The 20,070-nt window shown below is 45.3% G+C and overlaps 1 protein-coding gene across 1 annotated transcript in view; it reads right to left on the bottom strand.

Annotated features, from left to right (window-relative positions):
• RND1 (Rho family GTPase 1) overlaps window positions 1-16,568 on the bottom strand; it is a 38,255-nt gene extending 21,687 nt beyond the window's left edge. Inside the window, exons 1-2 of the mRNA XM_069230499.1 lie at window positions 15,983-16,568; window positions 655-742 (exon numbers count right to left, since the gene is read on the bottom strand). Coding sequence (XP_069086600.1) covers window positions 655-742; window positions 15,983-16,105 — 211 coding nt within the window. The 5' untranslated portion in view covers window positions 16,106-16,568. The remainder of the gene's footprint in view (window positions 1-654; window positions 743-15,982) is intronic.
• Between the last annotated feature and the right edge of the window lie 3,502 nt (window positions 16,569-20,070).

Raw genomic sequence — 20,070 nt, 5'->3', positions numbered from 1 at the left:
GCTCATGTACTGCTCATCAACCCGTTATTTCCCCATCCATCTATTATTCTGACCAATTCACACATCTTTTGTATTTTTAGCTAATTATTTGCAGCCATTTGTCTGTCTTTGCACCATCCACCCATTTTCTTTCACCACCTACATATTAACAACATCAACTCATCATTTGTCCCATCCACTCATTGGCTGCACCCTTGATCTCTTATTTGCCCCATCAATAGATTGTATGCACCATTCAGAAATCCTTTTCCATTCATTTTTGGTCCCCTCCTCCCCTCACCAATCAGTTGCTTCCATACAACTTATTTCCGAAAGTGTGCACACTTGTACAAGGGACAACAAGTGAGTTCTTGGTAAAACATTTCACAAGACGAGACCCACATGGACCACAAACATCCAAGTTACAGCCCCTGTACACAGACGCCATCATTAGCCACGCTGAGTAGAACTGAAAACCACTGTACAAAATGAACAAAGGGCATAGGAGGGCCATTTGCAGTGGTACTTCTTTAGAAACGCACACAAGGAGAGGGCACTGGCAGCAGCTCACCATGGAGGAATGCAGATGAGGAGCATGACCAGTAGACTTTAATGACTGTTGAATGGAGGGGCACAGACAGCAGCCCCCATCTGAAAGGGCTAAGCTGGACTTACCGGAGGTGTCCCAGAGGCTGAGCTCTACGCGTTGCTCTTCTGTCTCCAGGCAGGCTGTGTAGTTCTCAAACACTGTAGGGACATAGGTCTGGAAACAGAGAGACACACAGAAAGCAATGACTGACACCACTGCAGCAACACACGGGCAACAAGAAGAGAACACACACCCACACATAATATTAGTGCTGACACCAACCAGCCACCCCCAAAGGCAAGCAGTGGAGAATAAATATAGAGAAAGCAGTAGAGGTCCTGAAAGGAAGCGGCATATCTGTCAGGAAGAGACAGATTTCAGCTACAAAGAGACAGTGATTCACCAAGGTTAGGCAGAGATGTACCAACAGAAGCTTTAGGATACAGACCCAGAGGTTGGGCCATTGCACATCAATATGCCATCTCCAAAGGCAGGCAGTGAAGTTTAACTAAGAGAGAAGCAGCAAAGCCCAGGAGACAGTGACTGCCACAAAGACAAAATTCCCACCATAAGCTGGTACAGAGCCACCACAGAGATACAGAGACAGTAATCTAGCACAAAGAACAGGGATGATCCACCACACACACAAAAATCTCGGGGGCATCTCTACTTCACTCACATACCTCAACTGGAGAACACTCCACTGTTGACAAAGCTACCATATGAATACACTGCCACCAGACAATCACCACGACTCTTCCTCATACCATCACCAGATGAAAGACACCACCATTGGAGGCATAAGTTGAAAAACGAATCTGTTCTGCCTTTTTTTGTGTGGCTGGAACCTGTCACTACCTGTCTGGACCCTTGCAAGTCCCAGACAACTGGGCAAGGATGCAAAAAACCCTTGCAAGAGCACTGTAGACTGATCCCTGGGCAAAGACTCCAGTATCAGACTGAAGCGTGCATCTTAGCTATAAGCAAATTGGGCCAAATCAAGAAAGTAATATAGGGCCAGAGAACAAATCAACATCGACAACATACACAAAAACCTATGGGTCGTGTATGAATCCTGAAATTGTGATCTTTTTTTAAATGGTCTAGTTATTAGCCAATGTAATATTTTTTCAAATTGCTGTCCGATATGCAATAGATATCAGCTTTTGTGTCTCAGTATCAGTTTGTATTCCTCATTGATTACTCTATCCTTAAAATATTTATTTAGTGCTCCAGTGTCTAGGAGTCTCCAAACTACTTCACAAAAATCTGGTATGAGGGCCTTTCTTCAACCTTTGTCAAACTATAGGTATTACATTCTTAGGCCCAGCATTATCAATTTTTGCAGATGTTAGTTTGCATTATTCTTGTTCTCAATTTGGAAATCTGTTTTCTAATGTACCCTTTTTAATTAAGATTACATTTTAAAAGGGGTCATCCAGTGTAAAGAAAAATAGTTCTCTTACCTCAGCATTGCATCGCTAAACACCAATAGGTGTTCCCAAATATTCTTTTGTGGGAGAAGGTCTACTTGGGGTTTGAAACATATTGTAACGTCTTTCATGGGACTGCCTATTTAAGGGAAGAAAGCAGCAGCCTCTGGTGAAGAAGAGCCCTCCCCAAAAATAATTGGGCCCGTGTGCGTGCATTAACTATGTAAAGTTTAGAGAAGGACAGGTTGGAGGCCTGCACCAAAGGATAAAGGTGCCTTAAACTTTACCAGCGCTGGAGGGATGTTCCTTAACCACTTCCGGGTTTACCCCTCGGATCCACTTACTCTGGATTTCCTTGGTTTCCTTCTTCACCTACTTCTGGGTAGATCCTACTGGTCCATATTGGGAGTACCACACCCACCAGGAGGCTATTCTTTAGTGAGGAGTGTACTGGAAATGCTGCATGAAGTGCACACTTCATCTCATGTACTTCTATAAACATTGGCAAGCGTAGCAGCATCATGTAGGCTACAGCTTGTCCAGGTGAAGTGTCTGTTCCCACTTATTTTAGTATAGGTCGTACTACACCTTACAGTCTAAAACTAAACATAAGGTTCTCCTGGAATCGGTCTGGGGGGACACTTAAGAGTGGTACAACGCCACATTAGTGTAGTTCAGCACTAGACACTTGCTTTATAACAAAGAGCCCAGTGAGTTGATTTGCTGGCTTGAAAGTAAGGGCAGAAGAGGCACATCTTCCAATGGAAACAGCCAAGAGATGCATCCAATCTAAGGTCATCAGACCCCCCTCTGCACATAGGCAGACAAGTCCTCCATCTGTTTGAATGCATCCGGAGTTCCAAGGCAGAAACCTTCATCAGTCAAACCCACTTTTTACTCTGGTCTCTGATCCACAGCTTTAATCACCACAGTGCACGTGAAGCAGAAGTTGGTCCATGGCTTCCTGCCTGCATCTTTCCTTGTTGCTTTACAGATTGTCCAGCTTACAAGGTAGGACAAAAGCGAAGAGGATTGTGGGAGCATGCAGACTGAATCCCTCACTTACCGATGGAGCAAGGAGAAAAAGCATATAGTAAATATTCCTACGGAGAGTTATGACACTTCTGATTCGATGTACATTTCTCGTCATTTACTTTTTATTGCGTAGGAATACAAGGTTTTACATTTTTTGCCTTTTCACTTTATTTAATCTATTTTTTCACTACTTTCTCGACCCTTTTCTTCTATTTCGTTCGTGCTTCTGAAAAATAAATATGTACATTATTCTGGTATTTTTAATAAATAGTTTACTTATAAATAGTATACATAATTATTATATAGTACACAATGTTATGCTAACTTCATGTTTTAAAACAATTTGATTTTGTAACTTCTCCCTTTAATTTTTGTGCAATTTGTTTCTTTCTGTTATTCAATAAAATGTTTTCAAACTGAAAAGCAAGGCATATCGACGCAGAGCCTGTTGAAAGATAACAGTGAAGTCTGCTGCAAGATCTTTCAACCCCAATGCAGGGAATCCAGCTCTTTTGGGATATCCTCAGAAACACTGCACTCATATCAGCGCTTGAGCTCAGCAGAGGGTCTGGAGTCTGGGAACCTTTTATTTTCAGGGGTAGAAGAAATAAAACATGTTGCGGTGGCCAGTTAGCCTGTTTCTGGCCACTGTCGCTGCATGGCCAATGGACACTTGAGGACTGTATTCCAACTTGATGACTGTTCCCCTTTCCCGTCATTGCCGCAGCCATGAACTAGAAGTGCATGCAGCAGATTGTCCCATGATACAATTACCATTAATACATGGTTTAAAATATTACATCCACTTTTTTTTTTTTCCTCTCAAGAAAAAACATTTTTTACAGCCACTTTGATCATTTTCACTGGAACTGAAAAAATACACTGAGCAGGTTTTTTTTTTGCTCTAACCCTGGAATTTGATGAATGGCAACTGTGTGTCAGAGGTGTAGAGCTACGTTGTAGCCAAATTATCTATTTCAGTCGCAACATCTATTTGTAAAATGCTGCAGGAGTTTGTAAACTAACTTCGTTTTCTGCCTGCGTGGTCTTAGTTAAGTTTCACACTCGCCACACGTCTTACATATGCTTCTATGGCAGTTTTCTTTTTAGGTCTGCCTTAGAGACCGGTTTACACGCCTCGCTAGATAATTATTTTAACCAAAAAATAAATAAAAATTATACATACACAACCAGAAGCTTTTGGACAATAGACTTCATTCACTTGTTTGAATAACTGTCATTCAGATGTTGCTTACGCCCACTATAATATAGTGTATGGAGCAGTGGATCAGCCCTGTTTACCCATTGGCTCCACTCACTTTCCGTGAACGCATAAAGCCTGTGCAGGTTGTTTGCTACCACATAAACTTTTAGATAAGTGACAAAGGTGGTTTTTCCATTTTATTTTGTATAGGTAGTGTAAGTGCCACCAATTCATCTTATCTGCACTTACGGTGCCCTGTGATTTATTTTCTGTCTCCTTTTTAAAGTTAATGATGAAGTGACGTTCTACCTGTGATTCGGTTAGGTGGCGATTTATTACTCTCTCCTTCACAAATAATTATAACAAATGCAAGGAGAGACTGAGAGGCGTGTTATTCAAAACCATCACTAGTAAACCAACTATATCAGTGAATGATTGCAGCCGTGGCGGTGCATATTCCTTCTGTGGCATATGCTTGCGATAAAAATAAATAATTAAATGTAGCTACTGCAACAGCCTGACAAGACTAGACCTATTGGGTTTGCCAATGCTTTCTTACTTTCTACTAACGTCACATTGTGCAAGGCTTGCAACGCATATTGACATCTGCTTTCTTTAAATTACCATCAAGGAAACACTGTTAATTCCTTGAAAGTCACACAAGATTGCCTACCAATGTTTGATATTTAAAGAAGAGTAATATTAAAGTATTCCATTTTACTAAAACCTATTCACGTTAAAAGATGAGCATAATTAAACTTTTTTCACCTTTGGGAGGTTTAAACAGAAGAGGAAAGTGTTTGTTCTCTACACTCTTACAATGGCTCTTCAGACTTTTTTTTTTTCAACTGGACACCTAAGCAGCCACTAACTTGAGTCCCTCACTGACACAATCCTAATTAGTGTGTGATTTGCAATATCGGGTTGACGTCAGTAAGATGACAACCCCTTTGCGAGCGAGCAAGAGGCATTCCCTTTCACAAGCAGTAATGCAGATCATCTGACCAAACAGGAGTATCTAACTGCTTTCCGGAAGATATTTTGGGGAAGAAGAATGTGCAGAACATAAAATCAACAACACAAAAATATGGGGAACTTGGTGGACAGGCCGGTCTGGCCTATTCGACTGATGATCAATTCACTGCTGTAGTGATCTGATTTAGGTGTGAAGTATGGTATGTGTACTGTGGGACGGGGATTCCCCCTTACGGAATAGGTGGTCTCACACACATTATAGTGTCATGCTTCATCATTTGACCACCTATTCCCACCCAGGTAGGATGGTACCACCTGTGCAGACTCAACCTAGTCGTTAAAGGAAGTCTGAGGGAGTGATGAAATTATATCTTTCTGGATGAAGTGGGGGTCCAGTTGAATGAAAATATAAGCTCAAATTACCTAACAAACACCAGGGTATCTTACACCTTTAATAGTGACATTTTTTGGTAAGGTTAAAACACAATTGGGACGCTATGGAGTACAATGATTCATAGTGTCACCATAGTCCCAATGGCCAACATGTTTCTGCCCGCTTGTCTAGCCGAACTGGTCTGAGGCATTTGTCAGGGCCTGGGATCCCTCCTACATACAGGGTAAGTGCCTATCCTCCGCTAAGAGTGCAAAGCACCTCTCTAATGCAAACTAGGCCTACTTGAGGGATAGCTCATTATGGGGTAGCCTATGAGGGAAAGTAGCTTGAATTAAAATTACAGACACAACTGACACAGTGCACAAACGTAGTCACTGCAAGCCACAGCATTATGTGTGAAGAAAAATCACACTAAAGGTAAACACACGCATGTGCAAATGTCAAACAATATTAATGTTTGACACCTCAACTAAAAAAACATATTGGCTCATTCACTTACCCTATAGGCAAACAGTAAAAAGGTGCGACCAGAGCAGGGTCTGCAGAGGGTCTACAATACACCCGCAAGTGGATGCAAATGTTCTACCATAGAACGGGCACTGAGAAGAGTCCTACTGTACCTCCTTGAGATGCAATAAGCCAATGGATCACAATCCTCGCAGCTTGTTGATGTAGAGTAACAGGGAAAATGTCAAACTACAAGGAGGCTTGCTATGCAGGATCAGAACAACCCTGCAAGACAGACTTAAATGCATCCCTACCGACAGATGAATTCCCAGAACTTTTGGGGATGGGGAAAAATGAGCAGGAAATGCAAGCACGCTGCTCTCCTTTCACTTTTATGGTCAGTCACAGGAAGTACTGTATTAGGTTCTCAGGGCTGAAACCCTGTGAGTAATTGTTTTCTTCCATTACCTCTACCTTGTGGCACTACCAGGGAACCTATCTGTGTGCCATCCAAGTCCCACAACTAGCCTGTGATGTGGCAACAGTTGGGTAGATTCCTGTGCAAGTAGGTACTGAGTTCCCCTAGTACGTTCACCCCTCTTTGCTGCTCTGCTTTAACACAAAGCAGATGAGGTGGGTGCCATGGTCCCCTGTATATACTCTCTTATGCCAACTTTGCATGACAAGTACACCTGGTAGCTGTGAAGTAATTCCTTTTTTTCCATGATCCTTGTTAGAGGCTTCACCTGCTACAAACAGAAGGGGGGGGGGGTGTATCTGCTTAGTGGGCATGTTAAAAGGCCAAAGTAGAAAGACAACAAATTATCTTGGAGTACTGCCATGGAGCACAAGGCTGCATATGAGCTCTTAGTCACAGTATTAGCCAACATCCAGCAGAACACATTAGACAGAAAAATCGAGGCAACGTCCAACACTGCTCAAACATTCCACATAGCTGGGTACCACCGAGAACACAACGTTCCCATTATATTAGTAGACACAGCCTCATAACACAGCCGTCACAACAATGTGCACACATGCAGCACAACTCAAAGGCACCTGTAGAGCAGGAGCTCACTGAACCCAACACCCCATAAAGTGATTTAAAGGGATACTGTGGACTCTAAGAAGGTACCAGAGCGTGTCACCTCGTATACATACCTCAAGCCAGAAAATAGGCATGCCAGTATTTCATATGGCACCTACCCAGATTAGTAAAGATCTCGTTTACACACACCAAACAGCTCTACAACCAAACCTACGTGATTTATCAACCACACCTACTGTTTGTTAATAACCTACTCAAACAGGAAACAGATGTGGCATCCTCTGGGCCACGGCTTTAAGATACCCAAGCCCTACAGTGGTTTGAGCCCACAGTATAAACAATAAACATTTAATTTACACAGCTCTGTTAACATATAATATAATGTAAGATTGCTGAAGGGCTGTTTCTATCTGGTGTATTTAGCCTCCCTTCTGGCTTGGATCCTGCTTCAGCTTCCCTCAAGTGGGGCTTCCCAGAAGGAAAGGATAAGATAAGCCACCATTCCCATGATAACTAGTGGTCATGGCATATTTGGCAGCACATATTCTATTAGTATAGCCTGCTTTGTATGTCCCCCAGATGGCCCTCAGGTAGTTGATAACACCCTCGACCATCAAGCTATTCCATTGTCTCTACTATCAAGTGCCTGAGCCTTTGAGGAATTTGACATCAGGATGAGCTACTCAGCAAAGACGTATTCTAGAAAGAGACGCCTGGCTTTTTTTTTTTTTTACAAATAGCTAGAATCTTGCTTAGGTCTGATAACTATTAGACATTTCTATGTCCTCACACTTAAGATATTGGCGTGGAAGCACAGACTTCCACCCTTTCGCGCTTCAAAAGCTGAAGAGCGAACAACTGACATTAGCAGTTATATCAGAGATAAATTGTCAAGAAGTTGGACAATACATATTAGTTCCGTAAGATGGGTAAAAAGGAACACTATTTCTTAGCATATAGGCACCATTATTGGTAGTGGACAAAGTACTTCCTTACAGAGTAATGGTACTCCCATTCCTGCATATACAGATTGTTACATCAATACAACCCTAACCCCACACACAGCACTATTGCAAGAACAGGGCATCCGATACCACATTATTAAAGGAATAGCATCCCCAAGTTCAGACATTATTATTGTTGGTATAGCCAGCCCTCCTACGCAGACAGCATCATTAGCAGGAAGCTTACCTTGAGAACTTACATCGATAGGTTTCCTTTTGTGCATCTCTTCAATTATTATTTGTACAGTACGTGTAATCTTTTTATAAAGTAGATGTACTACAAGACTGGTCGCAAATTGCGACCGTTCTTTAATTTTGTAATGCGACATATGAACCAATAGGTTGCATCACAAAATCTCTAGCCACAGGAGGACGCAGTGCAACCGGCTAATAAATAATTGTTAGGCGGGTCGCTATTTGCGACCCTCTATGATTGGCTACTAACACAGAGATGCTAACCTACAAGGAGCAGCAGACCACCACATCTCTTTGCTTTTCAAATGGGAAACTTTAAAAAAAAAAAAAAAAAAATCCTGTGTTCCTTAAACAAACTGGTGCTGCATCAAAGTTTACCATTTGAGCTGAAAATGGGCCTCTGGACCATTGCCTGGCCCATCCCCAGGCTACTTACAAGGTTCACAAACGGAACACCCGCTGCTATCAACTTCTTTGAGGTGTTAACTGATTTTTTTTGCAACCGCAAACCATTGACACGTATCATACGAAATCGCAATTAAGATGGAACCCCGTCTTAACTGTGATTCGGAATGGGCAGGTAAAACCATTTTGCGAGTCATAAGTCTTTCCAAGTCACAAAATGGGTCTAATATACTGCACGAAACTACTATATTGCACAGCGAGTATAGTTAAGTAGATGTGGAGTTAGGAACAGTAAATATATACATACCCTGTGGTACAGTGGTTAGGTCAATGTAGTGGATGTGATATCAATCGTTGGTCAATATTATCAACCTTGACATAGTGACATAAAACCACTCCCAAACCACCAGGAGATCTTTCCCTCTCATGCCACCATGAGACCTGTTCTTGGTTACTATACCTGAAGACGCTCCCCTACCACCATCAGAACCTACTCCAGACCATCACCTTAACCTACCCAGACCTGGTGAACCTTCCCCAGACCACCACCACCTGAGCCTCAGAACCACTATGAGACTAAAACCTGAATGTAACCTTTAAAGACCATAAGTGACATGCAGAACCTAGATGAAAGGTACCTGGCCCTTCAGTAGAACCAGCTAAACGTGCACTGCCCACAGACCAACAGGTAAACCTCACCTCACAGAAGCCATTGCCTAATCATGCCCCCAGCCGGCCATCTGATTCAGTCCCGGCAACTTCTTCTAGAGAAACCACCAGAGATACACCCACCTGTACCTTTCACCACGCCCACTGATTATAACTCAAAAATATAAAAGAAATAGCTCCCCAAGGTCATTGGCAAGACACGCAAGGTTCACCATGGATGAGAACTTCACTTAGGCACATGCAAAAACAAATTGGGCGGTATGAAATCCTGTCCATCCCAACTGAGGAGATGCCCTCCATTAAAGCTGCTGTTCCACCATGAAAACATTTGAAAAAGCACCATATGTATTCTAGTCAATATTATGCGCATAGCCATCTATATCTGACTCCTAAATCAACTGTATACCTGGAAATCCTGACCTATACTATAAAGTTTACAGTCAAGTTTAAGGTTGGGATATTCAACTTAGCAATACTAAGAACAATATGTTAATTCCCAGTACCAGTGTACATCAACTGAGGGTATTTTGTCACGCCTCCACTAGGTCACCTCTTTAAGTCTTTCAGTTCTCTAGCATTTCCACCACTTTAAAATGTACCTCACACAAACAAATCAACCCTGGGAATTTTTGCTATAGAAAATACTTTTAGAAAATGGAGTATCTCACTTAAAAGTTATGTATCCTTGGGAATGCGCTTCACGTTCACAGAATGACTGGCCCACGCCTAAGGCTGTTACTATATGGAAGATTGATAATATTTATCCACACGTTCAATCTGAAGAAATTGACTAATCAATCAAGTCAGTGCTCAGCAACAATTCATGGTGATCTGCAATACATTAAAACAGACTGCAGACTATGCATTAGGTATAAATATTTGTACACACAAAGAAGTGCCAATAACGTGCAACTGTTGGCCACTGTACATACTGAATGCACAGCTCTTGGCATGGTCCTGCTGTGGCCTACTATGCAGAGACACCAAGTCAAAATGGCAATTATTGCCCCTATTCCTAACACCTTTCCTGAAAGGCTGTTTCTCTTTCACAAGCTAACGCACAATTCTGGGTCTGGCTACGGGCAGTGGAGTTCATTACAGCTGACACAGGCTTTGCGAAACAACCACCTGCCTTTCCTCAAGTTGTAAAAAATCCACCAATTCCTTCATCTATTCAAGTAGCGTAGTCACTAACTGGCACCCAATCAAAGACATACAGACGTGATCCAAGTTGCAGGGCTACACCATACAAATATCAAAATCAATAACAAATGGACACCAGTATGCATACTCCTATTGATCAGACACTGAACATGTAACTCATAACAATCCGGTCTTAGCCTGGCCTACCAGCAAACCACAGGGGCTCCAAGGAACCAGGAGTTACAGATGAGGGAGGGCCCAATGAAGGTGGTTTGGTATTAGACAATGAAAGGCATAATGGGGTCTTGATGCAGACCACAGGGGCTCTCTTGTGGCATGGCACAAATAGACCATGAGGGCATAAGGACGCTCAAAACCAGACAATGTGTTAAGGAGCTAGTCTAGGGTAGCTTGATGATGAGCTGAGCCCAACCATGGGGTTAAGGGGGGGGGGGGGGGGGGGGGGGGACAGGGGGAAAGGTGTCTAGGGCAGATAACACTAGGGTCCTGTGGGTTTTCAGTAGCTTTGATCCACACCATGCGGGTGGCAAAGAGTTTTGACTATGGGAAGCTGGCCTGGTGTGTGGTGGACACCTATGGTGTCATCACCTTATACCAGGTATCCCCTATTAGTGAAGTGTAGGCAGTGTCTAGGAAGCCAGGGCTCTCTAGGAGGTAGCTGTGGCTGAGCAGCCAAGAGTTATCTAGGGGACATGTAAAGCTTATGCAATACCTCTATAGTCCCAAAGCACCATCACACATGAAAGAACCACACATTGTGTTACCACAATAAAGTAACTTTATTTTTGTAACAAACACTAGAATACTATTAGGCATTCCCTTCCCCCCCCCCCCCAGCTGGAGGTAAGTAAACACACTATTATATACACATTAGCAATAAGTGAAGAGCATAAAAAGCAATAGGCATTGGCAAAAGCAATCGAAAATAGGGCAGGCCCTAGGGGAGGACCAAACCATATACGAATAAAGTGGAATGCGAGCAACAGTCCCCCACCAAAGGATGTGGAAGGGGAGTTGGAGGAACTAGGAACCCCAAGAGGTGAGTACCAGAGTGACCCCGAGCGACCAGGAGTACCTGGCTTTCCACAAAACTAATAAGAAGACTTTGGTGAAGGATTGTGCAAGACCCAGACAAGACTGGAAGAACCCAAAGGTGGATTCTGGCAAAAGGGCCTGTAAAGGAAGGGGACCAAGTCCAGGTTGTGATGCAGTGTCTGGTGGTGCCACCCTTCTGTGCATGCAGGACCAGGTCGACAGTCGACGAAGAAGACCAGCTGTGCAGCACAGGAGCCAAAGGGGAGTCCCTGAAGTGATGCAGATGGTGTCCCACGTCAGCTGTCGGGTTGCAGTGGGTCAGTGGTGCTGAAGAACCACCAACAGGCCTTGGCAAATGCAAAAGGAAGACGACAAGTTGCAAGGCTGAAAAGGACCAGCAAGGCCCAGAGTACTCGTCCCATGGAGGGGAGTCCGGGGTGACCCTCAGCAGTCAGGAGAGTCACAAGAAGAGGAGGCAGCCCCCACAGGCAACCCATTTGCAGCAGGCACAGCAGTCGCAGTGAGGCCCACTCAGCACGATGGACGCCAATTCACCAAAATGCCAGGGGTAGCAGAAGTGTCATCACATGCCATGTCATCTTTACTTTCACACACACACACGTTTACACGTTCAGCCATACACACTCTCTTTCACATAAGCATACTCACCCACAAGCATGCACACAAGATACAATTAAAAGTGATTTTTTTACTTACTTCATTTACCAAGGAGGGTCACATTCCAACTAACTGTACTCCATTTTATATTACCCGAATAGTGACTAATATATTATTCATCGTTAGTGTAATTACAACAACAACAACAACAACAAAAAAAAAAAAAGAGAAGAAGAAGGAGCGTAAACAAGGAAGTGGAGGTCCAAGCCATGTCAATAAGGACAAGCTGCTCCTGTGCTCCTTGCACTGACTTTGCTATTTCTGAGGCCAGGGGTCACAAGGGGCAAGCTGGGGGGGTACGATTCCGACATGTTTGATAACAAACATGCCCAGGTTCAGATTTACCATTATGTAGCTGGACACAGGTAGTGTGACCTGTGTCCAGTACATGGTAAAATGGCTTCCCCGCATTTACAAAGTCCAGTGTAATTGAGCTGAAGTTCTTAGGGGCACCTCTGCTCATGCAGGGGTGCCCTCACACACAGGTACCTGCACCCTGCTGCCCTCTGGGCAAGGAGGGCCTACTGTAGAGGTGACTTACAGTGACCGGTAGTGAAAGGGCACATGCACCTTTTCACACAGGCTGCAATGGCAGGCCTGCAGACATTTTGCATGGGCTCCCGTGGGTGGCATAATACATGCTGCAGCCCATGGGGAACCCCTGGTGCCCCAATGCATTGGGTACCTAATTACCATATATACTAGGGAATTATATGGGGGCATCAGTGTGGAGGGAGAGAGAGAAAATGCCAAAAAGAGGTTACTTTTCTACAATGACCTTGAGCGTGTGAGTCTTACTGTGGCTGGGAACAATGCAATGGGGGTCTAAATGTAGTTTAAAAGCTAGCCCCAGAGAATGAAGTAGGACTAAACTCAGACCAAGGGGCAACAAGGCAGCCTAGAAGGGGAACATTAAGATGGTCTCAATCCAGAGTACAGGTCCCCGACATAGCACACAACCGTGTTTTAACTAGCAATAATGGCAGTAAGTTGTCCTACATCAGACTACATGGACCATACGGCTGACTTGCACACAAATCAAGGGAATCTTAAACTAGCCTGGAAGGAGACCATGGGACAACAAGGGAGCCTGGACCCAATCTATGAGGACCTAAAGGCAGTCTTGAAACCGAGATTATGGTTTTACTGTGACCTTAGCACAGACTATGGGGGTCGTAAGACTGCCTTGAGCAGTTCATGGCTTCTTATGTTGGAGCCATATTACTGGAAAATTAACTGAGGCATGATTCAGATCACAGAAGAAATAAAGCAGCCTGGACTTTACAAATGGGGGCGATTAAGGTAGTCCAGGCTTAGACAAAGAACGTCAAAGTTGTCTGGTCCTAGGCCATAGATGCCCTAAGAATTACAGTCTCAAATTAATGGGACCTTAAGGCAACCTGGACTCTAACTGTGGGGATCTTAAAGTGTCCTACTGTAGACCACCTGTATCTTAGGCTATTATGGATCCAAATAGTTGGGGTATTTTGGGACTCTTTAGAAAGGTGATCGTGACTACAGACTGTGGGAGTATTTAGGCACCACGGAGTCAGTTAACGGAAATCATAAAAAGGGAAGGATCCAGACCATAGGGGTACTTTGGCTGCTTGCAAAAAGTCGATGAGGGACTAACAGTGGCATAGATCCAGACCACTAGAGTCAGCTTAGTCTCATGCTATTGTGTTTGAAAGCAGCCTAGATCCAGACCACAAAGAAGCTGGCCTGGATCAAATCATAGGGGCCCATTTGGTTCGACTAGAAAAGCCCTCAGGACTTTATGTGGCAGACACCCAGACCTGTGGACACGCAAGGTGACCTAGATTACTGATATTTTAATATGTTTAGTTGCGTAGGAAGCACATATCCATTCGCATTAGGGTTTCTTGGTGCTACCTACCAGGAAAATTCAGCTAAGCAATCTACTATACAGAGGAAAGGCCAGAGAAAAACTGCATGGTGACAGACAGTTGGAGGTTTAAGGTGGCCAGGGTCTACAAATAGAGGGTGTTAAAAGTGGCCTAGATTTGGACCATAGAGATTTTACGCCAACCTGGGTTCAGACAGCACCCTGAACCCTGCCCGTGGTGGTGTTAAGATATCATAAACTAAGTTGATTGGATGTTTTAAAGAAAACGGGGCATAGATCATTGGGGCCCATAATGGTGCTGGGACACAAAATGTGGACTTTAGGGTGTCCAAGACCCAGACCACGAAGTCCTTACAGCACCAGGGATGCTAGACCATTTGGCCTAAAGGCCGCTCAGACTGAACATGGAGTTCTTGAGGTATTAAATGACAACACCACATTTACCATTGGAAGCAGGTAAGTTACAGCACACTACATTTACAATCCATTTGTGAGTTTAATGGTGGGCGGATTGTGGTTGGTGGTATTCAGGGGCAGTAAGGAAGGATGTTAGGAATAGCTTTAGTTTTGTGGTTGTAAGGGGGTTTTAGGTTTCAGGGATGGTTAGTGGTAAGGGATAGTACTTTTTTTTTTAGGTTTCAGGAATGGGTGGTAAGTTGTGTATAATATGCAGGGATGGGTAGTGTTTAGGGAACTACGGAATTTGTAAGGATTTGTAGGGTTCAGGGCTGGGTAGTGCTAAGTGATAGTAATGCATTGTAGAGGTGTTGCTATGCATGACTGCAGTATGTGATTTAATGGTAATGTTGTTGAATCTACGTAAAAAAAAGTGTAATCGTTGTTGTGAATGTGCTATAATGTTTTGCGTTGTGTAAGTTTGCATCGTAGTGTCCTATAATCAGTATTAAGGCAGCTTGGACTCAAATCAACAACGCATTACCGGCTTACATCTAAACCAGGGACATGCTCATGATGAAGACTAGACTTAGGCCATGAGACATAAATCAGCCTTGGACTAGTTGAAGGAGACTTTACAACAGGCATGTGTAATAAGGTCTGGGTGGTGTAGTATGGCTATATAAGGCAGAGGCTGTGTGGATACCGAGGTCTGTAGTGTTCTAGTTATGATGTTAAGATGGCCTGTTTAGGGTAGTTTGGATACATAGAATTTTAAAGGTTGTCTGGACACAGAGATGAAGCAGTCTGGCTCCAGAACTCTATAACAGTCGGGTTAAATAAGTCTGGACCAGTTCCAGGGGTGGTAAATGTGGTCTGGTTTGAAGAGATTTAAGGATTCTCGTTAGATGAGAGGGAGTTAAAGAGATCTGGACGCAGGAGATGTCTGAAATAAAGAGGGGGTTAGTGGTTTGATCATGAGGCGGCAGGAGGCCTCGGTAAAGCAGTTTTGCTACAGACGGATTAAATATGGGATGATAAAGTGGTACAAGAAGAAGGTAAAGTGGCCTGGTTCAAGGACCGTGGTTACACCCGGTTTAACTGTTGTCTGATTAAGGTAGTCACATAGGCGGTCCGGATAAAGTGGTCTGGTTGCAAAATGTTTAAATGTGGGTCTGCGAAAGGTGGCCTGCTCAACTGGAGGAAAGGGGATCCGGGGGGGGGGGGGGATGGATAAATGGGGTCTAGGTATAGCGGTCTGGTTACAGACGAGTTAAAGCGGGGAATGTATAAGGAGGTGTTTTCCTTGGGGTTATGGAGACCTGGCTCAAATGATGTCGTTACAGAAGGGTTAACACGGTCTGATTAAGGTGATGAGGTCATAGGGGTGGAGGGTAGATGTCCGGGAAATTTGTTCTGCATGCTGGTGGTCTGAGTAAGGTGGTAAGCGTCTCTGCACACCTACCTCTGGATAGCAGTCCTTGGCTAGCACCTGTAGCATTGCCGTCTTCCCACAATGCACATCTCCCACGAGGACCAGCTTACATCTAACAACGGCGGGTGCCTGGGGGCTGCGCCTTTCCTTCATGCTCGGCCTTTGCTGAGGGCAGGGCCCTTTGTGTTCTGATGGCGGTACCCCAGACTCCGCTGAGTCCTCTGCGGGTCCCCAGGCCCTCCCTCTGCTGCGGTGACCTGTGGCTGAGCTTGGATGTCTGTTGGTCCCCAAGCAGTCCCAGGGCAGTGGGCACGGTCTTGGGCTGCGCCGCTGGAGCAGTGCACCGAGGGCGCCTGGTTGCAGATGCTGGGCTCTGCTACCTCTCAGGCCTGCCCTCGTGTCCTGGAGCTGCTGCGGCTGGCGGAGCTCGGGCTCTTTGGGGTCGTGGGGAGCTGTGCAGCAGTCAGCGGGCCCTGGCTGTCGATGCTCGGACGCTGTGCACGCTGGGGTACCGGCTCAGGCACTGGTGATGCTCACGCTGCGGTGATGCCTCAGCTGCGTGCTCTGCTGCTGTTTCGCGGGCTCTCCTGGGGGTGGGGGCTCTGCTGACCTGCGCGGAGGAATGTGGCGGCTGCGGCTGCAGGAGGACTCCCAAAAGGGCTCTAGCCAATCCTGAGGCAGTGACAGGCGGGGGTGCCGGCCAATGAGAGAGGCGGACCGCTCCCCCGCCTCACACCGGTCTGTCATTAATGCCTCGATAGCATACCGTAAAACCAGAGGTGCCGCCATTCTTTTGTGCAGAAGTGTCTCGTGGCGCGAGGTATGTGTACCTACAGAAATGCCAAAAGGAGGGCAACTCACCAGCCTGCGTGGAATCATAAATCCCTCAAATTACACGTCCTACAAACCGAATAACCCCAAAAGTAATTTGCCACCAAAGAGCTCAGTGGCGTTACCGTTGCTAAAGCAGTGTACCTCCCACGGCTTCAATGGTAACACCATCGCCCCCACCAAAAAAAGAGGCCACTCATATAGACGTTTTAGTGGTATCACCCTTCCGTGAGTCGTTTACACCATGGACGTCATAGACTTCGTTGGCAACATCATCCTAAAATTGCTTCGACTCCCATGGACTTCTAATGCAGAAAACATCGATCCTCCCAAAAGTGGTTCATTCCCGTAGGCTTCAGATGAGAAACACACTCCCAGAAGTTCACCCCATAGACGTTAAAGGCAACACCCTCGCAAATCCAGTTCCCCAATAGACTTTAATGGCCGCAGCTTCTCAAAGGTGTTTCCATCCGTGAACTGTAACGGAATGTCCCCCTCCCCCAACCTTCAAAAGTGGTACATCCATTCTCAGTACGTTCCTGGAATCACCGCTCCAAATACTGGAGCGGGAACAGGTTGACGATGTGTGTGGGGGGTGGGGGGAGGGGGGGTGTGGGGGCAGGGGGGCAGTGTGGGTGTGTGTGTTTATGTGTGGGGGTGGATAACAGAAAGCTTCAGTTGAGGTGTGTGCATACAATCGTTAATGAGCCCTTGCGTGTGGTGCGAGTGAGGGTGTGTGACTGAGTCTGCATGTGTGACTGGACTGGTTTACTGTGAGTGTGGTTGAGAGTGCAGATGTGGATGGTAAATGAGAGTGCGAGTGTGGATGGGTTGCTTGGCTGCCTCTTTATTTCATTTTGAGTGATAGCCAAAACCTTAAGACCTACTTGTTTTAGAATAAGAAAGTCCCAGATAAAGTCTTTAGGATTACTTGTGTTTATATTTATACGCACATTCGCCAAGTGAAACCGAGTTGTTTATGTTTTAGTGGCCATGCATAAGTGGCTGCATGTGACAGTACAAGTCGCTATTAGATGTGGCTGTTGATTGAATAGCCGGCAGCAGCTCAGCAGGAGGCGCCCTGAAGTAAATGACCGGCAGTCGGTGACATTGTAAGGAGAGTAAAGATTGGGAGGTAAAGCTGCAGAAGGGCAGTATTAAACACCCCAAAGTACTCGTTGGCAATAACTAATTGTTTAGTTTTTACAAAACGCACGAGTGTTTCCATCCCTCTGTCGATATTCCTAACTGTCCGAGGCAGGGCACATGTTGAGGGGAGACGGGAGTTAGACCGCGTCTACCCACTTTTTTCACTGTCAAGAGGTTGGGCCACACAAAAATATGCTAAACTTGTCCCGGGGTAATATTTAAACACTGGAACACATTCAGCAGTGACTGCAGGTTGCCTGCTTTCCTTAGGAGCAGCAAAGTTCAGAAAGGAAGGAGGCTTATCAGATTCTAGCTCGTCAAGGGCCATCAGACCTCCTTTTGTTGGAGTATATTGACTAAGAGCTATCAGGAGCCTCATACCTAAATGCAATGGAGGGGAAACAAAGGAACACAGCTTATCACTTCACGGGTACTTAAGAGAGGCATGCTTTTGACTTTGTGCAATCCCTGTATCTAAGGCATATGCACCCACTGTAAGAATGTCAGATGTGTTGGTCAGCCCCACTATTTACACAAATAATTTAAATACCACTATTTTGTTTTATTAAGGAGTAGGACTAGGAGTAATGCCATTAACGGTAAGTAATGGACGCATTATAGGAAAGTCATTCTTTTTGGCGTGGTCACCCCCCACTTTTTGCCTGTTATCAGTGTGCTTAGACTGTTCTTACTGGGATCCTGCTCCACTCCATACAACACCACTCCACTGTACGCAACACCACTCTACCTTACACAAAACACCACTCTACACCATGCCACTCCACTCCATGCACCGCCACTGCACACACTGCCACTCCTACCTATGCAACTGTATTCTATGTAACTGCACTCCTCTCTACTCCACTCCACTGTATGCAACGCCACTCCACTGTACTCTACACAACACCACCCCACTCCACGCAATGCCGCTCCGCTCAATGCACCAACACTCTGCTCCATGCAACTCCACTCTATGCACACAACCACATGGAACTCCACTCTATCCAACGTCACTGCACGCAACACCATGCACTTTATGCAATGCCACTCCATGCAAATGCACTCCACTCTATGCAATACCACTCCACGCAACTGAACTCCACTCTACACCACTCCACGCCATTCCATGCAATGCCATTCCATGCAATACCACTCCATGCAATGCCACTATACTCTACGCCAATCCATGCCATTTTACACCACTCTATGCCACTCCACGCAATGCCACTCTACGCAACACCCCTACACAGAGCGCTATTCCATGCAATGTCACTGCACTGTACACAATTCGCTACTCCACTCTACGCAATGTCCACACATTCTGTGCAACGCCACTCTACTCTACGCAACTCCACTCTATGCAATGCCACTCCACTTTGCGACACCACTCCATACAACTTCACTCCATTCTATGCAACGCCACTCCACACTACGCAACGGCACTCTACTCTATGCAACTATACTCCACGCAAACTGAATGCCACTCTACACCACTCCACTTTTACTCTACTCCATGGAACGCAACGCTACTCCATGGAACACCACACTCCACGCAACGCTACTTCACTATACGCCACCCTATGCCACACCACTCCATGCAACACCACTCCACTTTATGCAATGGCACTCCACGCAACACCACTCCACTGCAATCAACGGCACGTAATGCCGCTCCAGTCTTTTCAAGGCCAATCCACTCCACACAACTTCACGCAATACCACCCCACTCAATGCCACTCTGCACCACACCACTTCACTCTACGCAACACCACTCTAGGCAATTCCACTTCAAACAATGCCACTCCACACTACTCCTTTCTACACCAAGCCACTCTATGTCATGCCACTCTACGTCACACCACTCCACGCAACTGAATTCCACTCTGCACCACTCCACGCCACTCTATGCAATGCCATTCCATGCAATACCCTCCATGCAATGCCACTATACTCTACGCCACTCCATGCCATGCCACTTTACACCACTCTATATACCACTCCACTCTATGCCACTCCATGCAATGCCACTCTACGCAACGCAACTCCACTCTATGCAATGCCACTCCACACTACGCAACGGCACTCTACTCTATGCAACTATACTCCACGCAAACTGAATGCCACTCTACACCACTCCA

This window comes from Pleurodeles waltl, chromosome 4_2 (assembly GCF_031143425.1).
Source record: "Pleurodeles waltl isolate 20211129_DDA chromosome 4_2, aPleWal1.hap1.20221129, whole genome shotgun sequence".
In the NCBI taxonomy this organism is placed as follows: domain Eukaryota; kingdom Metazoa; phylum Chordata; class Amphibia; order Caudata; family Salamandridae; genus Pleurodeles; species Pleurodeles waltl.
Note: the sequence above shows the minus strand (reverse complement) of the source record. Positions and strands in the feature narration are given on the sequence as shown.